The 20,962-nt window shown below is 37.3% G+C and overlaps 2 protein-coding genes across 5 annotated transcripts; both read left to right on the forward strand.

The window, feature by feature from the left end:
• The first annotated feature begins 62 nt into the window (after window positions 1-62).
• Window positions 63-13,706, forward strand: LOC148426477 (neuronal acetylcholine receptor subunit alpha-7-like). 4 transcript variants are annotated; one of them, XM_088410198.1, is made up of 10 exons: window positions 63-1,442; window positions 4,416-4,555; window positions 6,503-6,547; window positions 6,756-6,865; window positions 7,540-7,619; window positions 7,734-7,901; window positions 9,704-9,898; window positions 11,481-11,567; window positions 11,656-11,765; window positions 12,648-13,706. In XM_088410198.1, exons 1-10 carry the CDS (start codon window positions 1,391-1,393, stop codon window positions 13,467-13,469), a joined length of 1,809 nt encoding a protein of 602 aa, XP_088266324.1. In that variant the 5' UTR covers window positions 63-1,390; the 3' UTR covers window positions 13,470-13,706. The 4 variants fall into 4 exon arrangements, with proteins under 4 accessions (XP_088266324.1, XP_088266326.1, XP_088266328.1 ...); XM_088410200.1 differs by having other exon boundaries at window positions 6,759-6,865; XM_088410202.1 differs by lacking the exon at window positions 4,416-4,555 and having other exon boundaries at window positions 1,306-1,442; window positions 6,759-6,865.
• A 2,726-nt stretch (window positions 13,707-16,432) lies between these two features.
• On the forward strand, window positions 16,433-20,121 carry LOC148426478 (uncharacterized). The gene is made up of 6 exons (XM_088410959.1): window positions 16,433-16,808; window positions 17,627-17,720; window positions 17,807-17,919; window positions 18,017-18,071; window positions 19,254-19,355; window positions 19,432-20,121. The coding sequence occupies exons 1-6, from the start codon at window positions 16,786-16,788 to the stop codon at window positions 19,966-19,968; spliced, it is 924 nt and encodes a 307-aa protein (XP_088267085.1). The 5' UTR covers window positions 16,433-16,785; the 3' UTR covers window positions 19,969-20,121.
• Window positions 20,122-20,962: the final 841 nt, after the last annotated feature.

A 20,962-nucleotide genomic window follows, 5' to 3' on the forward strand; every position in this document is an offset into this window, starting at 1 on the left:
GTCGCACGAAAATAACGTCACAAATTTTACTTGCCTGTTTTGGCTGAAAACAAGGTAATAAGTACGTGTATCATTTCTTTAAATTAATTTGTAAAGGTGAAATGGCTTTTATTAGAATTTTTAAAACGCGCCGTTTGAAGTTTTCCTATTCTACAGGTAATTGGTAACGTCGAACTAAATACAAAATGTTGATACCCTACGTTCGAAAACAAATACAAATGGTTCGTAGGACCAACTCACAGTACATTTACTTGATGCAAATTAAATTTCTATAGTACACAAAGAAAAAACAAACATCACATTGACTTAAAAATAGGAAACATTTTACAAGCTTTATTATTTAACATTCACTATGCTCTGTATTAAAACCCTTAATTGTTATCCATTTAACACGGATCGCTTTTGATAGAAAATAAAAAGGAGTAAAATACATTCATTAACTTTCAATCATTTTCAAATGTTAATAAATTATTTTTATGAGTATTATTTACACCTTTTACATGTTTATATTTTTCATATCAACTATATATTTTTGTTTGGTTGTTAATTCACTTTTGCTTTCTTTTCAAAGCTGTCATAATAAATGGAATATTATCAAGGAGCTCCTTGAATTAATAATATTGCATGTAATCTGTCGCCTCATTTTAATTGAGTAATATGATGGAGGTTTTTCTCGGTCTATGGTGGTTGTTTTCATCTGTGTACTATACGTAATCTGTGTACATAAGAGGAGTTTCTTTCTTTTAGTGACACTACCTATAAGACTTCTACGTGTCTGTAAACAGCAACAAGTAAATAACCCGACTAATCCTAAACCGTAAAAGAAATATTGTAAGTTTCTGAGTCAAAATGAACGGAATACAGGAATGCTTAACTGTCCCTTTTAAGTGTCTAGTATTTGTTCATTTGCTGTAATATCCAGTAGGTGTCAGAATTACTCTACTGTGAACTGAAAAAGTGTGATGCCAGATTATTTCTGATAGTACTGCACTGTATAGTGCCAGCAACATTGTGACCTATTGTGGTTTTGTTTCTCTATATAACATTGTTATATCCCCCATAGTGTGTGTGTGTCCTCCCATTGAACTGTTAGAGATAAGGATTGTTAGCTAACAATGCTAAAGACTGTTAAAAAAGTGTCAAGATAAATGAAAGCTGCAATGTAAGTCACACTACAGGTAACAGAGAGCACACCCTTCTTCCCGCGAGTATTTGTTTCACTCCATCACTCTCTAACGCTCTCTCTCCCCTCCTCCACATCACCCCATCTCCTGCTTCCTCCCTCGCTCTGCTGCTGTTCATTTCACACTCAACCTCTCCTCACATCTGGATCTATCCATCATCTCCCACCACTTTTTCTCCGAGCATACGAGAGGGGAATGCACGCAGCATGTTGCAGGCTGCGGCACTTTGGCTTTTGACACTTGCCACCCAGCTGTCAGGTGAGTGACTTTGACAGGCTTGGGCTCTAACAAGTGTGGGTTTCGTTTGTGTGTGCGTTTGTGCGTGTGACCTTGCGTGTTTGCAGCACTATAGAAAATGTTTTGTGATGGCAAGCGTCATGCGTGAAATGTATTCCTCTCATTATTGCTTAGCAGGGCACCAGAGTAACACTATTGATGGAATCATGCTGCAATAAAGAGGCAGTAATTACGGACCATTAAGTGGTTGCTTAAAATGACTTGAACCTTTGGACTCGATTAAAATGATATGTATCACATATTATACCTCATTTATACCTCGATGATCATTGATGTATGATCGTATTATATGAAAATTATGCCAATACATTTCATACAGTGGATTCAAAAATATACACCCATGCTCAGGTGCCATTTTTGTGATTTTTTTTTTAAAGTAAACAAAGACTAATTTTTACAAAACATTTTCCGTCATTAATGTGCCACTGTAGAATTAAGGAAGAAAATCTGTTCAAGAGAGGAAATAAAATTAAGCATTAAATCAACCAAATACATCAGAACTTTGTATGGGGTTAATCATGCAGTTGTGTGCTAATTCAAATTTGATATGAGTATGAATATGACTTGTTCATTCTGAGCACAGCCACATCTGCATTTCTAAGAGGGTGTGCACACTTGTACAAACGCATCTCAGTTGCTTACTATTTACGTCAACAGTAATCACATTAATGGTGCAAACAGTTATGAATTTATATATGTTGGATTTATTTTATTCCTCCAAAACCTTGCATTTGAACAGTGGTGTGTAGACTTTTGATATTTACTGTATGTTGCGTTATGTTATTTTTACATTCTTCTATTATGTGTTTCTATGTACATTACATCATTGAATTATTTATTAATATTTTTTTAAAAGTTTGGAACACCTTGTAAAAGTGTCAATTTGATATTCAACCACTTTGCACCACAGCTACCAAAAACAGCGGGAATATCAGGTGTAATGGTGTACAAATTAAAGTTTAAATACTTTTCGGATTTTGCGCAGTCACCCTCACTAAATAAGAAAAAAAAACATTACCACTTGTGTATAACTGCAACAAGGAGAAAATTTGAATTTAATTTGCTGATTTGCATTATAGAAGCAATGCCTTTATTGCCAATAAACTGTTTTTCTTTTTTTTTTCTTTAATTCTGTGAAGATAAAAGTGGTTGCGCCAAATTTGTCAGGAGGTTAAAAACAAAGGATTGTGGCATAAAAAAAAATGGGAAAGGTTGCCACTGATTGCATCAAATATGTACATACTTATCAACAGCACAGAAGTTGTCTGTAGTCCACACACGGGCCCACCAAGCACGGACACAATCAACAGTTCTGTAATATTTCTTGCATGCATTTGCTGTTTTCCTCTAAAATTAAATGATTAAAATGAGCTACTTTAGAAGTAAAGTAGGGCAATTCTGTTTTGGTAGTTTTTGAAGTCAGAATAATTTGAAGTTTTATGTGTGCAATAAAAGGGGGGAGATTTATATCCAGGTTGTTTATATGGCAGTTTTCCTTAGACAACGCCTTGTGTGCAGTACCAGTCAAACGTTTGGAAACAAATGTGACAGAGAGAACCTACTTAAGGAATCTAAATCAACTTTAAAGAATATAAATCATAAAAGCAAGAAAGCACAATTATGGTTGTCTAATAAATGAGCATGTTTCCAAACCTTTGACTGTTACTGTAAGTCAACTCACCCTTGACGACATTGTGGATAAGCTGTATAGAAAAATGGCGACAACCATATGCCAAAATTTTAATTTTATTTTATAACTCATCTATAAATAATGTGTTTTAAAAATCAAATATGGCTTTTGTGCACTTCCCAAGAATGAATAAAAGTATCTAGATCCTCTTCTTAATCAAAACATGAATCACTCAGAAGTTAAGCTTGACTTCTTAGAGGATATCAAACTTATTTAGCCATTCCAGCAATAAAAAAAATATTTTGTCTCTCTCTAATTTGATAAAAATATTTCCCTTAAAAGCACATTTTGCCACCTAATGTCAACTGAAAAAGACATCATAGTTGTCCAGACGTTAGGTAACAACCAATGAGGACTCACCTATTTTCTGCTTTTGGTCATGTGACATTTGCATGCTGCATCATGACTGGCCATTAGTTGCGCAAATAAATTGTGGTTTTTCAGTCGACAACAAGTGGCCAAATGTGTTTTTACAGTTATTAATTGCAGATCTAAAAAAACAATGCCATAGTTATACATTTAACTCATTCACTACCATTGACGGATATCTTAGTTCATCTTAGTGGGCAGGCAGTGATTACGTTAACTCATTCACTCCCGGCCTAGTTAAAATGGATCGTTGACGTCTATAGTCATCAACAGCAGTAAATGACTTAATTACTTTATACAGCTGAAATTGATTGAGAAAGTTCAGTATCTGTTTCAATCTTGCATCGTATCAAGCTATTTTGAGCAGTTGTATTTATTCAACTCTGGCGGACCACAGTAAGAAGGTCCATTTTCTGTTTTAAGATCTCGGTGCAGCCACCACGTACAGTAGACCACTTTGTTGCTATGCAAAGCGTGCCGTGGCTCTTAAATGATCGTTGTGTCCACATCAGTGTAATTGGCCTCTTGAGAAATCACCGAATTGAAGCCTCCTCCATTGGAGTTATGGGCCGCGGAGTGAAAGCTCATATTCCACTGAATGCTGTGTGTCGCGCTTATCTCCGCGTTTAACAGCCTCACTTTCCACGCCTGAAACGAAGCGGGCATCTTTACAACAGCAGGAAGAGCTTGCGTGTCGGCCGGTGATCAATCAGAGCTTGTAATTGATTAGAAGTAGCCAGGTTCTATTACTCTTTTGCTTTCTTCTGACACAGCGTTCTCTTGTTCATGGCTCTCCTCTTCTATTTTTCCCCACATAATCAATACATTCCAAATTCTCCCATCTCCACTTGCCCCCCGTCTATCGACCCGCTAAGAGACAACGCAGGGTCCCCATCAACGCTTTTTGCTCAGGGAGCTGCTGAGAGATTATAACCCTATGGAGAGGCCCGTGGCCAATGACTCCCACAGCCTCATCGTCCACTTTTCCATCACGCTAATGCAAGTCATGGATGTGGTAGGTAAAGCCACGAAACCGGCACAACACAAATGATGTCCCATTTATTACTATCCTTTAAAAAGCCGCTGTCTCAAATGTCAAGCTAAAAGACAAGTTCAACAATTTTATTCACCAGTGGCTAACTGCTGCCAACTATTTTGTTGCCATTTAAAAATGGGAATGTATTGTAATCCTTATCTGTCATGATAATAATGACATTTCTCGGTTAATTTGTCCCTGTTGCTAAAAGCCAAGTGGAAAGTTCACCAAAATGCACATGAGCTTTCCATACAAAAAGTGAGGTGAAATCGGTATCAATAAAGCATATAAAGTTTGAGGGTAATGTGTTTTACAACACTACATACAGTAAAAAGCAAAAAGTGGAAAGCCTTTGTTAGGAAATTATATTTTTAGCACATGAGTGTGTCTCAAGCTATAGAGTTTACAATAATCCTTAACTATATTTCGATAATAAATTTGTGCCTGTTGCTACAAAGGTAAGTGTGGAAATTACACCAAAATGCAAAATGTTTGTGAATATGATCTGTATCAATAAAGTATGTACAGTATGGAGGTATTTTGTTTTACGATAATAATTAACTAATTGCACTAAAAAGCGAAGAGTGGAGAGGTTCTGTCACAAAAAATACATTTTTTAGTACATCAGAATATCTCACCATTATAGAGTTTACATTACTAATTAACAATATTTCTAATTTAATTTGCGCCTCTGGCCAAAAAGCCAAGTGTGGAAAGTTCACCAAAATGCATGTGAACTTTCAGAACAAAAAACATATTTGTGGATATGAAGTGACAGCCGTATCAATAAAGTATATACAGCAGAAAGGTATTATGTTTTATAAAAACACTTAACTACATACACAAAAAAGCGAAGAGTGGAGAGGCTCTGTCACAAACCATCCAAAAGTGGTAACTAAAATATTTCAATTTCTAAACATAATATTAAATACCCACGCTGTCATCTTTATTACTGAAATGAAGAAATGTAATGCTTATGATTATAGTGATGTTTACATTTCGTAATTTACATTTATAGTCTAGGTTTCAAATTTTTTAGGGATGATCATGTGTTAATAACTGATATCGGTACCCTGTAGCTGTGCTGATACCTGCTTTATTTAAAAGTATCGGGGATCAGAAACGAAATGAAAAGAAAATGTACACAAGTTTTTTGCCGTTATGAGAACATTTTCTTGCAAGGTCTCTCATACGAATTAAATTTGTAATTTGTCTCAGGAAATTTTTGTATCACAAGTATTAATGATATCACTGACTACTCAAGTATTGAAAACCCGTACTGGTATCGGTTTGAAAAAAATGTAGCATTGAATATCCCTAATATTTATCTAAAATGAACATTTTACTAAACAATAACAAAATACATGTAAAAGTAAATATTAAACCATTGTGGATTTAATTGAATCAAGTCAATATTTTTTAATATATGTGTACATGGACAAAAAACAAGTAGAACAATGAAAAACACAAACTATTATTGCAATAAAAAATGTTCGGGAAAACAACATAATCAAAACTGCTATATTTTGAATCATATGATTCAAAGAGATTTAGGCTATATTACATTATTTATTTTTTGTCAATTTACAACCTGCTTAGTCTTTCCTCTCTGGGACTTCTCTGGCAGGGACACTCCTGTCAACCTCTTCAGACTTACTACTTCAAATGTTTCTTTTGATTGCATGTCCTTGTTAAGACGTGTTACCTGACGGCAACAAGTTACAATTTTACAGTATATTATCTTGCATTGAGTTTGACTCCTGACAGCCTTGTTTACACTAGCTACTCTAATTCAAGTTATCCCTAACCGAGGACTGTACAATGGTTGCCAAATTTTACCCCCCCCCCCCCCCACCCCACCCCAAAAAAAAGCATCTGCAAAGTGTCTGTGCATGAATCTGTTCCTTTGCTTTTGTATTGTTCAAGGATGAAAAGAACCAGATCCTCACCACTAATATCTGGCTACAGATGGTGAGTTATTAATTCATAATCTGTTATTATAGCTGTGTATAAATAGACAAGCCCAAGTACCAGCACAGATGGCAAAATTAGGTGCAACACAAATGCAGAATTGAATATTTTAGTACAGATACCAGCACATGACTGCTATATAATTTATACTTGTTATGCTGAAGTGATCACTAGACTAATAACAAAATGTATATTTGTGTTCCTCCAGCAGTGGTATGATCACTACTTGCAGTGGAATCAGTCAGAGTACCCCGGAGTTAAAAACCTTCGCTTCACTGCTGATCAAGTTTGGACACCCGACATATTGCTTTATAATAGGTATGTCACGCGCACACACCCATATCCTGCTTTTCATTATAATTTGTTGCACTTTGAGCAACAAGTAATAATGTTCCTTGCTCCACTTTCTTTTTATGCTTTTTTTTTTTGGTACACATAAACAAAGTCATTTAAATTGTTAAGCCAATTTTTGGCTTGGACTTGAACTTAACTCACTCCGCAATAAGAAGCAGTTTGGCAGCTATAAAACAATTCTACAAAAATCATTTTCATTCATTCTGTCAAACTAAATAAGGGGGGTGACTCCAGGGAAAAGACTTTGTTTTTGCAATGAGAAGTGTAATTGCAATAAAATAAGAAAAATAAGGATCTTTTTTTTCAGGCCCTTAGATGAGCTTGGTTATTTTATTTTATTTTTTCAGATTTGTACTAACCTGTAAGGTATTGAATTGGGACTCGATATCAGCAAATCCTCAAAATCAGAGTGGATAAAAATATGTTTGGGACATCCCTAATTATTTATATTCCTTTACCATTGTTATTACTATATGAAATGTTTCAGACACTCTTCATCCCAACAAGTTCCATTTGCACTAAGTAAGTCAAACTTTTAGGATGAATGATGCTATTTGTCCCCATCAGAGGACAGCGGAAACAGATTTTGATCCCAAAATTGACTAAATAAACACTCATCACTGTCATTCTACTTGCAGTGCTCACAACAAATTTGACAGCACATTTAAGACCAATGTGCTAGTAAACTCAAGCGGCTTCTGTGAGTATCTGCCACCAGGTGAGTTACTATTTTAATTTAAAAATATATGAAAATATTTTAACAATTTTCTCCCTTTCCAATAATATTATCTTTTTAATGCTTCTCAAACATGCACGCTCTTTTCTTTTGAAGGAATTTTCATCAGCACCTGTAACGTGGACGTGCGTTGGTTTCCCTTTGATATTCAGCGATGCGAGCTGAAGTTTGGCTCCTGGACATTTGATGGCTGGCTCTTGGACATCCAGATGAAGGAAGCGGATGTTTCGGGTTACATGCCCAATGGAGAGTGGGACCTTTTGGGTGAGGCTGACCAGTGTTTTAAGATGGAAAAAACAAGTGCCACTACCCACCTTATTGGACTCTTGACAAATAAACTCAGCAGGGGGTCACAACAAATCGTGACATTTGTTTTCCAAAATGTCTCTTATAGATAATAGGCAATGATAAATAAATAAACGAATGAATAAATAAATAAACTCTACTAGAAAATGAAATGTCCGAGTGCATTTGAACGCGTCTCGTGCGCAAGTCAACACTTCCTTTAGCGGCTAGCTACCAACGAAGACATGTGCGGTGTACCTACTGCTGCGTGTACTCCTGCTTATTTGTCATTGAACTTTTTAATTAGCGCTACTTGCTGGACCGGAGGGGTAGTGTATTTTTTTTCTCATTCTGCTTCATGATATCAGTCTGATTCCTATATGTCATATAGTATATGATATACCCTTGCGATATACCCCATGCTGTGCAAAGTGTCTTGGCTCATTACTTCCTTTTTGTTTTATACAATCAAAAGACATAGCAATTTCACATCAGTTATTTTAATATTAAAATAATGTCTCCATAAACATTTTTCTTCGACAATCTTGGTTTGTACTGTTCCTTATCATTGTTGGGAAATACAATTATAAAATAATTAAAATGATTTTGGAGAATAAAGAAATATTCTCATTTCAATTGGAAAGGGTGCTTGTTAAAAGCAAAAATGTACATGCGCTGACCACAAATTAAATTAGCAAATGCTGGAATGTGCTTTTTTATTTAAATCAAATGAATAACTAGAAGAGCATAGTTGCAGCGATGGTATTCCATCTTCCACTTTTTCAGAAGACTACATTTTATAAATACAGTACATTTGTACCACAAAAGTTGATACCCTGATGGGATTTTTATTTTCATCATCTTTTTTTTTTTTTTTTGCTTCAACAAGTTCCAACTTACATTCGTCCTGTAATTTATATTTTTAAATGTGTTATTTACTCTACTGAAACTCATAATTGAACAACCTACACAGGAAGAGGTCCTTGGTTTTGCTTGAGTTCCTTGTGCAGCAATATAACCTCAATTTGAATATCAAGCAGAATGCACGGTTGTCTAACACTCACCTTAGGTGTCAAGAGGATAATTGTAACTCTTTAAAGACAAATCTTCCATGCAAGAAAACAGTTCAAGTACACTTGGAGGTTTCTAGAAGTGTCTGCCTGTTTCTCCTTAGTCAATGTTATTATATGAAATGGGGGTACAAGTAGACACTTCACGTGTATGTGAGATGAGGGCTTCTGCAGGTATCAACAAATCTAATGGAATGCTTTTTAATGTTGTGACAGAAACAGTACAGCTCCCTTTTCAAACTGAGAGCAAATTCATTGGAAAATGACGCAACTCCTTTCTAAACTGTTATAGTGACTCCTTTGCAAAACATTGTCATTGGTGACCAATTTTTTTTTTTTAGCAAATAAGCTAAAACAGATAAAACAGAGATGATGCAACATTGCTTTCATGATTTAGCTCATTTTCAAATCTTTGATTTTTTTTTAAAATTCGATTTGTTGCCAAGCCCTACTCACATGGTTTTGATCCACCAATTAAAATGTTCTGCCGAATCTCTACCAATCCTTTTATCATTAATGTTCATAATATTAAACTAAGAATAACTACCAGAAGATTATATATTCTCAGTTGAGTTTTTTTTATTGACGCTAGAAAGATTAAAACGCAGATGTGAAATTTTTTACACACCATAAAAGTACCATCATAAACTGAGGCGTATGTATTCAGTATATATTTTTTTTAATAGTCGTGCTCTCTATATCTTCCCTCAGAGGTGCCCGGCAGTCGCCATGAGGTTTTCTACGAATGTTGCGCGGAGCCTTACCCCGATGTGACTTTCGTGGTGACCCTACGTCGGCGGACCCTCTACTACGCTCTCAACCTCCTCATTCCCTGCGTGCTCCTCTCATCCATGACACTGCTGGTCTTCCTGCTCCCAGCCAATTCTGGGGAGAAGATCAGCTTGGGTGAGGAGACGCACGCTTGGGTTATAAGTTGAAACATGCACGCCTGTCTGCATATTCAACACTCTTGTGATTTTTGGGGGGAAGAGTCTTGCTCCGTCTTCATGACGGGGAAATATTTCTGTCAAGCTTCAGAGAAGCTGTAGGGAGGATTGCGATGGGACTGAGAGGCAGAGAAAGAACAGACAAGGGGGGAGATGAGAGAATAAAAGGAAGGAGTGTTGTCAGAATGTCAGCAGAATTAAAAGAATCAAGCACAGAATACTAAGTACAGTAGACTAGTGCTTTCGAGTTTACCCACAAGACATTGGTGGAACTTTGATTTTGGATTAATTTTGCATACGGACATTTCTTGCAAATTAGCTCATCGTAGGGAAGGATCTTTTGTATGTCGGGAATCTGCTCGTATCCATTTATTTCTGGTTGTTTGTGACATGCAAGCTGAGCCACAGTTGGTGATTACCTGATTCCGGAGTAACTGTTACGTGGTTTTCAGCTGACAGCAAGTTTCAAAATGGCAGTCAACTGAGGTGGATTAAAAAAGGGTGTATCCATCTGTTCAATTCATGTTCCACGAAAGTGATTTTTATGCATCTGGCTCCTTGTGCTTGAGCTATTGGGGGTTGGAAAAGAAAGGTCAATCACGCTCTGAAATAGACAATGATTGGCTGTCATTGTGTGTGGCATACCGATGGGCTTGTTGTCCAATAGCAGTGAGCAGATGTATAAATAAAGGAGCAGGTGAGGGTTATTGGTCTAATGAATGGTAATTTTCACTTAAAAAAAAACAAAAACATCTCAATAGCTCCTTTGATAAAGGTAGATTGATATGCAGTTCTGGTAAAGAGCTTGCTTGCAGCTCAAGTTTAGCCTAACACATAAATGCGAAGCACTCAGCTGCGGCTGTAGCCGCAGCTAATAATAGCAACAAAATGCTAATGTTGCGAGAAATAGCAAAGCTTTTTGCCAAAATAAATACAAGATTACCCTGCTTTAAGTTTTATTTCAATTTTATTTTCTAATTCTTTGGCAATTGACAAAAGAAAAGAGCATCATTCCTCCTGATGGTTCAAAATAAAGGTTGCAATCAGCATTTGGGACTATGTAGTTTCAAATAAAGCTGAAGGTAAATGGTTACAACTGCATCTGTTAAAGAAAATAAATGACTGAAGCCACTTTTTTGTTGTTGTATATCAATCTTTTGATCCGCCACAATAATATACAGTAATGTATCTAAACGAACAAAACTCAGATTTATGTAGGTGAGATTAAAGAGATGAATTTGATCTATTAATAAGACATCTTAATGGATTAATCTCTCTATGTTTTAATCTCTAGACACTACTAAAGTTTTCATAACATGACCGGTTTGAATACGTTAGCCGATTTCACAGTAACTGCTGCGAAAAGCCCAAGTATAATGCCAGAAAACACGCAGAGTTCATCTTTTGACACTTGCTGAAATGAGGTCTAGGGAGGTGTGCTGTCAGCTCATCCGACATGATAAAAGTTTCAGCTCCAACTTGAAGGTACCCCTATACACTGACTTCTATTAAAGATGATTATTTTTATCTCATTCTTCCAGGCATTACCGTTCTACTTTCTCTCACAGTCTTCATGTTGATGGTTGCTGAGATCATGCCCGCCACTTCAGATTCTATACCGCTCATAGGTCAGTTGTTTTCGTGTCTTGGCACAGTCTGATATTGCTTTTAATATGTTTTCACATAAACTATCCGTGTTTGCTGCGTTTGTCTCAGGCCAGTATTTTGCCAGTACCATGGTGATTGTTGGGATGTCTGTAGTGGCTACGGTCATTGTACTTCAATTTCATCACCACAACCCCAACAACGGACAAATACCACGTTGGGTGAGTTACATCTTTCATGTGGTACGTGAATACATTTCAGGTGTACGTGAGATGTTAACAGTTTTTGTAGCTATCAGAAAATCTTATTCAATGCTTTTTGATGCCATGGAACGGTTCATTTATCTTTTCAAATTAGGAGCAAATGAATTGGAACATGAAACAGCATATATTGCTGTATCATTCTAGTGACTCGTTGCATAAATGTAGCGCCAAAGGCTAATAAATCAGACATGGACGGCACAGCACTATGTTTTAAGTATTTTTTTTCCATCCATCCATCCACATATGAACAACAATTTGCACTCACAAACACAATGTATGATCTTAAAACTATTGAGTTAAAAAAATAACCCTAATTATGCATCAAAAAGGAGCAAGCTAATGTTTGAATCCATTTGACAGAATTCTCTCATTTGTTTTGCATAAAAATGAGCCCTTCTCCCAAATAAATGAATACATTGGTTGTTTTGAACAAGACAACCTCAAAAACTGTGTTGTTTTGTTGAAACTAACCCAGAAAGTTTTTAGAGTATAGCGCAGGGATCAGGATCCCACAATGTTGAATGCACCATGTAGGACCAAAAAAAAAAAAACGAATCTGTCTTGAAGTAAATAAAGTGCCTGGGGAAAAAACACACAGGCACGGGGACAACATGCAAACTCCACACAGGAAGGCGCTAATCAGAAGTGAATCCGGCAACTCTGTGGCAGGTGTGCCCGTCTGCCACAATGCCTGGTTAAGTCATTTTTGTCAAAAATGCTTTACGCTGTATAGGGGTGTAAAAAATTTCACCGGGACATATCAGTGAAAACATTTCAGTCAGCAATCGCGTACATGATTTAGAGGACGACTGGTAGAAGTCTGTTGTCATTGTTTCACAGGTCAACCTGGTTCTTCTGCAGTGGGTGCCTTGGTTTCTCCGTATGAAACGCCCAGGTGAGGGAGCCGAGCGAGATCTTCGTCACAGCCAGGCAGACGGCCATAGCAAGTCCCTGTCTTCGCCCGCCACCACAACCACCACCCAGCTGACCTCCATCCTTCCCCAGAGCCTGGCCTCCCTGAGAGCCAGCCTGGCTCAGCTCCACCACTCACCATCCAACGGGTGCATTTCCCAATCCATTATTCTTCCGCACGCCATCCACAGAGATCCCAGCCCCAATTTGCACCCTCAACCCAATGGTCACCTGCCCTACATGGCTTTCCAGGCCTTTTCGTCACCAGCAGAACTCGAAGCTCAGAATCCAGGTCCAACGAGAGGCTCTTATGGACCAATGAGCGAGGATGGAGAAGCATCAGACGGAGGGGGGGATATGCCCAGTCACCACCACCTTTCATCTGGAAAATCGCAGGAAACCCCGTCGTTGCTAAACCCCGAGTCGGCAACCACGTCTCCGGGGCCATGCGGGTTAGAACCCGGGCCGTGCTCGGGGAGGGCCGCTCCTTCAAATGCTCACGGTGGCCTGAATGGAAGCAGGGCAGTGGACAACCAGCTCCAGGCTCTTCTCACAGAAGTGCAGTTCTTGGTAGAACGGGTACGCGAGCAGGACCGGCAGCTCAGTCTCGCCGAGCAGTGGCAATTTGCCGCCGCCGTCATCGACCGCCTGTGTCTGGTCGGATTCAGCGTCTTCAACATCATCTGCACCATCGCCATTCTCATGGCCGCGCCCAACTTTGGAGAAGCTCTGGCCAAGGATTTCCTCTGAGAGGCAACCAGACACACTGGAGAAAGAGATCTTCGCAAGCACAATGCTGATCTTTGATTTTTTTTTTTCAATGCACATTATTGTGCTCTTTCACCGAGCGACATAAAGGAAACGTGAAGATAAGAGAATTGCATGCAAAGTGAAATGTGAGTGTCCTGGACGCATCATGTTGAAAATTGTATGCATGTACATGAATCTAACTTTTTTTTTTTTTCAATTAAACACTTGACATGTTCAGTTAGTTGGTGGTTCTTCTTTGTAATAAATAACTTGGTATACTGTAATGGCACTTATACAATAGTTTAAGAGCTGTATTTGTTCATTCAACAGAAAGAAAAAATGCATTTTTTTTAATTACTCTTAATAATCTTACATTTAATTACCGTATTTCCACACTATAAGGCGCACCCTCAATTAATGACACATTTCAAAACTTTTTCCATATATAAGGCGCACCGGATTATAAGGCGCACCCTCAATTAATGACATTTTAAAACCTTTTCAATCACAATATAGTAATACTCAAAGTAGTAACAATAATAACTCAAATAATAACTCTAAACTCTCAATAGCATCATAACTCAATGTCAATATGAGCAACCTTGTTCAACTGTAAACACACAAAAGAAACATTCATTCATTCCCCATCTACGAATCCTAATCTCAATATTGATCCATATATAAGGCACACCATCAGCTTTTTAATTTTTTTTTAATACTTTTAGGTGCGCCTTATAGGGCGGAAAATACGGCACCAACATTTCACATGCACTTATTGAAAATGAGTGTCAACTGTGATCACTCCCACAGTGGCGCAGCCCTCCTTCGTTCAACTTTTTGGAATTTCTGAGTGGCCGGATGGATGAAATGTATTGCATGAATCAACAGTTTAATGATTTTTAAGACCTTTTCTGAAGAATAAACACATCAACCGCATCGTTGAAAAGGATCCAAGTCTTAACCTCCTCTGATGGAACTTTTAAAAGGATGCAGATGGGGGGGTGCTTGTGAAGGGATAACTAGCCAGGGAGTGATGGAGGTGGAGGGAGTGATTAGTGGAGCGCAGTGATAAGGAGGGATCAGGCAGAAATGAGAAGGAGGGGATGATTGAAGAGGCTATGCAGAGGATGCAAAAAAGTAAAAAAAAAAAAAGAAAGCCTGAGAGAGAGAGGAGAGAAGGAAACATGCTGAAGAAGCAAATAGGCTTTTACAGTTTTAAATGATTGGCCATTAAAGTGGGAGGCAGTTTGAGGGGAGTGACCCTGACTTTGCCATGTAAACAATCATCACAACTATGAAAGTAACGTTACATTTTTTTATATCCTATGCACATTCCTAGTCTTGTAAAGGCGCAATTTGTCAAAATAGATCGCATACAGCTGTACCAAATGATGTGGCTGCTGAGAAGAATATACAAGGCGATGGATGCATTGGCGGATCTAGTGACTGTGCCGATGAGTTACAAGTGAAACGCACTGCAGGTAATAAATTTACATGATGTCAGCGACATGCACTTCAGTGACTGCATCAGCAAACCAAACATGGAAACATGTAGGTGGTCTGCCATGGTACTATTACAGATGTCTATGTATTGTGTACTGTACGTATGAATTTACTTTGATTAATTTATGTGCTATGTGCAAATCATGTGACCGAACTCAGAAATTGGTTTTGTGGTTTTAATGTGTATGTTACAATAACAAATAAACAAATAATTAACAAATAAAACATACTGTTGTTCGTTAAGAACACATTTATTTGCAAGTTTTTGAAATTTCTAATCATTTAATTTGTTCCTGTTTTTTAAATGAAAATGGTCTGAATTTTACACATTGTCCCTTTAAGCCTCTTCCTCCCATAGATGGTCCCGATAGACAAAGAGATGAACGTCTCTTATTGTTAGAAAACTATGAACAATTGTCACCAATTGAAGAGCACATCACTTATGTCCATAGCAATTTCTGAAAATATGAAAAGAATCACAGAAATATTTAGAATTTCATAGTTTTTTTTTATCCCTTACAAAATCAGTGCTCAATCTTGATCAAATTACGTGAACATCTCCACCTATATCTAGCGCATTAAGGTATTAAGCTATTATACTAATATTGTCACATTTCTATTGGCACTGCTTAATGTTGTCTAATGAGGAAAACACTTAATAGTCATAAAATACAAAATACATTCACCTTGGCGACTTTTTATATTTTTCAGGGGTCAAAGTAAGCGTGTGTAACATGAGTAGAAATGTACATGTGAATTTTGATGATGATTCAAAGCACTTTCCTGACATTCAACTTTCTTTTTTATTTGAAACGTAAACTAAGCATTTTACTTTTCAATTGTCTCCAAACAGGAACTATGTGAACATAAACAAAACGTAAACATTGGCTATTACGATTTTCGATCGCTATAAGATGACATTTGACTTGACTTCCTGTTTTACGTAGATTTAATTGTGTAGTATCATCACGGAAGTCAACTTTAAACACTAACGGCAACTTTCTTTGGTAAACAAAGTAATAGCCGCTAAACTAGGAAAAGAGGGACACAAATGGTTATTGCAACATGTAAATTACCAGTAAATGTTGATCTAATGGTGCTATTGTTGCTAAAGATTTTTTCAATTGTTTTTTTTTTCTTACGTTAGCGTTGGACGTTTGGGTGTAGGACGTGTGAATTTTGATGATGATTCAAAGCACTTTCCTGACATTCAACTTTCTTTTTTTTTTGAAACGTAAACTAAGCATTTTACTTTTCAATTGTCTCCAAACAGGAACTATGTGAACATAAACAAAGCGTAATCATTGGCTATTACGATTTTCGATCGCTATATGATGACATTTGACTTGACTTCCTGTTTTACGTAGATTTAATTGTGTAGTATCATCACGGAAGTCAACTTTAAACACTAACGGCAACTTTCTTTGGTAAACAAAGTAATAGCCGTTAAACTAGGAAAAGAGGGACACAAATGGTTATTGCAACATGTAAATTACCAGTAAATGTTGATCTAATGGTGCTATTGTTGCTAAAGATTTTTTCAATTGTTTTTTTCTCACGTTAGCGTTGGACGTTTGAGTGTAGGACGTTAATTTTTCATAAATCGTCATTTGGAAAGACGCACTAGGTAAGAAAAAGGAACTTGCGTGTCGCTGACGTAACAGTGCTTAGTGACGATGAAAGAGATGAAAGGTCTTCAAAGTGATGAAAGAGCGTCCACTCGCGCTGCAGCGCGACAGGCAACGTCACTGCATACAAACCCAACGTAATTCAAAGCTCAGCAGCAGTACGCGGAGCTCTCGTGATTGCAACGATGGGAAATCAAGCTTCGATCAGGTATGTAACTCTTACGAAAAAAGTTAGATAAGAAGTTGCGAAATGAGTTGGGTGAATAGAGTTGTACTTATTAAAAATGTCATCGCAACGTGAGGTGAAAGTCTTTTGATGGAAACCAGCGATAAGATACAAATCGATCGTGATTCTCATTTAACACGATTCACAATCGAATGAATAATGAAAAAAATAATTTCATTTTATACCGTAAACGTTACGAAAGTTATTGTTCGCTTCAAGGAGTAGCAGTTGTAATCCACGCGTTGTTTTTTCACCATTCAAAACTCTATGGATGTAAGATAAATAAATAAATAAAAACAGCAACAAAAACAGAAGCATTTTGTCCATTTTGTTTGAAAGTAGTATGATGATTTTTGACACATCTGTACACTGAAGCAGAAATAATTGAGATTGAATCGAAAATCGTTTTGAATTAAAACGATTCTTAATCTAATCTTGGGCCCAAACATTGGAATCTAATCAAATCGTAAAAAATAAATAAATAAATAAAAACAACAACAAAAACAGAAGCATTTTGTCCATTTTGTTTGAAAGTAGTATGATGATTTTTGACACATCTGTACACTGAAGCAGAAATAATTGAGATTGAATCGAAAATCGTTTTGAATTAAAACGATTCTTAATCTAATCTTGGGCCCAAACATTGGAATCTAATCAAATCGTAAAAACCAAGATTACCCTACTATAGGCACTCCTTTTCATATTATTGTGGTCTACTTATATCTCACAGGAAACTATTCAATAATGTTTGCTATTGCAAAAATACCTGCATTATTTTTATGTTGTTTTTTTCCCCCAAGCCCTTACATCAATGCAGATGCTTACCGCCTGCTTGAAGAAATCGTCGAAATGACAACTTTGTCACGGAGTGAACAACGCATGTACAACACAGAGGTAAAGGATTTTGAAGTGATCTATTTGTAATCTGTCATGTTGGATCTTATTAACGTAACGTATTTTTTTTTTTTTTGTGCTTACAGAAGACCTTCATGAGGCAATTTATTCTCTTGGCCAAGGCAAATCAAGTCCCACAGTGCCTCTCATCAAAAGACATGAGGACATGGTTGCTGAGGAGAAGGCGCTTCCAGCAAGAGTGAGTAGAATATGTATGAATATTAAAAAAAAAATCAAAATGGACATTTGCCTGCATGTGGAAATAAACATTTTTTTTGTGTGTGTAAATTTGATAGGCACCAGGAGATGCAGACAAGAACTAATTCTGGGATGTTGTATGTTCTTCAAGTGGTAAATACAGATTTTTTTTCAATGGGATTATGAAAAAAAAAATCCAGAATGGAAATAGTAACTCGATAAAAAGGCTAATTGTTATTTTCTTAATTTTCCAATGTATTGTTATAATGTTGGACAATTGCTAAAATAAATAAATCCATGCATATGCCAAGTGTTTTTAGTATCTAGCCTACAACTTCTTGAATGAGTTTGGTTGTCAAAAATGTTAACATTGGCAGCTCCAAACTTCTGTAGCGTGCGAAACAGATTTTATTGTAGTAGTTTAAAAGAGTGAAAGTCAAATACTGTGCACAGTCTGCTCAGGAAAATATAGTTCATAAGGCAAATTCCTTGATTTTAATACGTTTAACAAAGTGCATCAATTTTACGTTTTGTTTTGAACGAGTGAAATTAATTGCCTGAGGTATGCAAATGTCTTTGACCTTTTTCAGCAGAAAAAAAGATGGTGAAATCAATTCGCTAACTAAATTGTTTTTCACACACAACTATTATCCCACTTGCTGTTTATTGTAAATGACAAACATGACCAATCACAGGCTGGCTCATGTTTTCTGGGTTTGGTCATGTGATGCTCATTAGCTGAGCCCAGGACATGTGATGTCATTTTCAGTCAAGTGGGAAAATGTGTTTAAACTTGGGAATTGTGTGTGAAAAAAGGATCGTTATTAATTGTGTGTTTATTTACTGCTGAAAGTGGCCAAATAAGTTATTGCTTTTCATAGGTTCAGAAATCCATTTTAGGGATTCCAATTCAAAATGAACCCAGCAAAAGTTGATTTATATTTTTACTTGTGATAATATTAAGGATACCATTCCAGGACTCTTTTTCCCCAGGCAGGGCTTTGCTGAGTCAACCCAATTAACGGCCCAAAAAAGAAGGCAATTTAACCTAATTTTATGTGTTGTTTTGCACAAAACAAAACCCTAAAAATGGCTTGGTTTGTGCAACAAAAATTGGCTAGTTTTGTGTAACAGTTCAGAAAGTTGTCAATTTGACCCAGACATTGTGTTGCTTCTTTTTTGACCCATAATTGTATTTACAACCCTTTTTTTTTTTAAAATAGTGTGCACTAACATTTATAACAATCAGAGTAACGTTCTCCACATGAGAACAAAATGACAAGCAATTAGCATGCGGACGCCTCTTTGATCCGCGATGGCGTTGTGCGTATCTAGGCCTGGATGAGTGCAAGGATCCTGCACTTGAAGAACATGCAGAGAGAGGTCTACAGTGAACTAGAAGAAGAGGAGCGCCTTTCTCAACTGCTGGGGAGGAAGGTAAGGAAAATACATCCGGCATTAAATGACCCGTGCACCAAATCACTCGCTTACATGCCTTTTTTGTCTTCCCAAGGTCACGCTCCAAGGTCTCCACAAGTGCATGTCAGCACTGTGGCCACTAGCTAAACGCGACACCCAGGTGTACATCCGCCATCTGCTTAACGACCTGCTGACGTCACTGGACGGGACCGAGATGACCATGGCTGAAAAAATATCTTTTTACCCACAACTCCATCATGCTACCATGCCCCTGGTGCGGCCGATCGTAATAAAGGCTCTGGATATCCTCCTGCAGGAAATTGAGCCGTCTCCCAAGGAGAAAAACATCACCGCAACTTTGTCACAAAGAGCCATCGACGCCAGCAAGGAGATCGGCAAGATGCTCGTCAACGCCGTCGCCGCCATCCCCCGCCTATGGCAGTTCGTGGCCGTCGAAGAGCTCGACCGCATCTGTTCCGCCATGGCTTGGAAAATGACCGAGATGTTGTTCCTCAAGTTTTGTGAGTGTTCGGAAAACTTCCACCAGATGGACTTGGATGACACCTTGGTGTCTGCGCGAGACAGCGTTGTGAGTGCCATTGTGCAGATGGTCCACATGCGCAACCAGTAAGAACTCTTTGATGTTTCGCTATTGTTTCACACGGAAACAGTAAGTGATAAATCGATGAATTGACACGTTTTATCATTTTATACATATGTTGGTTAAATGGTTTAACAGAAAGTTTTCTTACTTTGGTATATTTGTTCATTAAAATGGTTCAACAGAAAATTACAAGTTTTCTGGTGTGTTTTACTTCTCTCGTGCACACTGTGAATTTGAATTCAAATCACATGAAATACCAACTTTAAATAGAATAAATAGCAGATGTCTTTTGTGGAAAATAAACCCCAAACTGCTTGTTTATGACAAAAAAGGGACAATACCTTTCGTGTACCACAGCCCGGGCAAGTCATTATCACGTAGAAATTTGACTTCTTGCACAGAGGTAAATTACAAATTATTAAATGATCTAACTTACGATGCATTTTTAAGATCGAAGAGTTTGGATTTGAAATTGAAGGTATTTCCAAACATTTGACTGGAGTTGTAGGTACTGCAATATTTAAATAGCAAAAACGTTCTTTGCAATAATACGTTTGTGTCGACCAGCCTAAGCATCTTACGGTTAAATATTGCCTTTGTGGAATAACACTTAAGCAAATTAATCCATCACTTTTCATTCAAAAAAAGGGTCGCTTTATCCAAAACAACGCTGAAGGTCAGGCCCTAATGACAAGTCAATTAAGTCCTATTTTGCTCCTCAATGGGTTGTGAAAGGAGTTATTTTGTCATTAAAAAAAATCTTCTTTTGATGGTTATTTTAACCCAACTTTTTGTGTTAAAAAAAAGGTTTGGAATCCAATTTTTATCCAATGCTGTATTGCTTTTGACAACAAAGCATACGTTGTGACTGAATCAACAGTGCCTCGACCAACTCATAGATATAAAACACACACAGCAGTGCATTCTTATTTATCCAGGGATGACCATACAATTTTTTTCACTACCTCTTGAGATTGATCATCTCTTTCCACGACATATTTCTAAACTCGCATCCTGAGAT

The sequence above is a fragment of the Hippichthys cyanospilos genome, chromosome 3, assembly GCF_059441005.1.
Source record: "Hippichthys cyanospilos isolate Australia breed blue-spotted pipefish chromosome 3, RoL_Hcya_1.0, whole genome shotgun sequence".
In the NCBI taxonomy this organism is placed as follows: domain Eukaryota; kingdom Metazoa; phylum Chordata; class Actinopteri; order Syngnathiformes; family Syngnathidae; genus Hippichthys; species Hippichthys cyanospilos.

What these genes read in the sequence shown, in the direction of transcription:
- LOC148426477 (XM_088410198.1), top strand. Translation starts at nt 1,391, where the DNA reads ATGTTGCAGGCTGCGGCACTTTGGCTTTTGACACTTGCCACCCAGCTG. An exon ending in ACTTGCCACCCAGCTGTCAG is followed by an intron (nt 1,443 to 4,415) that starts GTGAGTGACTTT and finishes CGACCCGCTAAG; the next exon opens with AGACAACGCAGGGTCCCCAT. An exon ending in TGGAGAGTGGGACCTTTTGG is followed by an intron (nt 7,902 to 9,703) that starts GTGAGGCTGACC and finishes ATCTTCCCTCAG; the next exon opens with AGGTGCCCGGCAGTCGCCAT.
- LOC148426478 (XM_088410959.1), top strand. Translation starts at nt 16,786, where the DNA reads ATGGGAAATCAAGCTTCGATCAG. An exon ending in GGAAATCAAGCTTCGATCAG is followed by an intron (nt 16,809 to 17,626) that starts GTATGTAACTCT and finishes TTTTCCCCCAAG; the next exon opens with CCCTTACATCAATGCAGATG. An exon ending in CTCAACTGCTGGGGAGGAAG is followed by an intron (nt 19,356 to 19,431) that starts GTAAGGAAAATA and finishes TGTCTTCCCAAG; the next exon opens with GTCACGCTCCAAGGTCTCCA.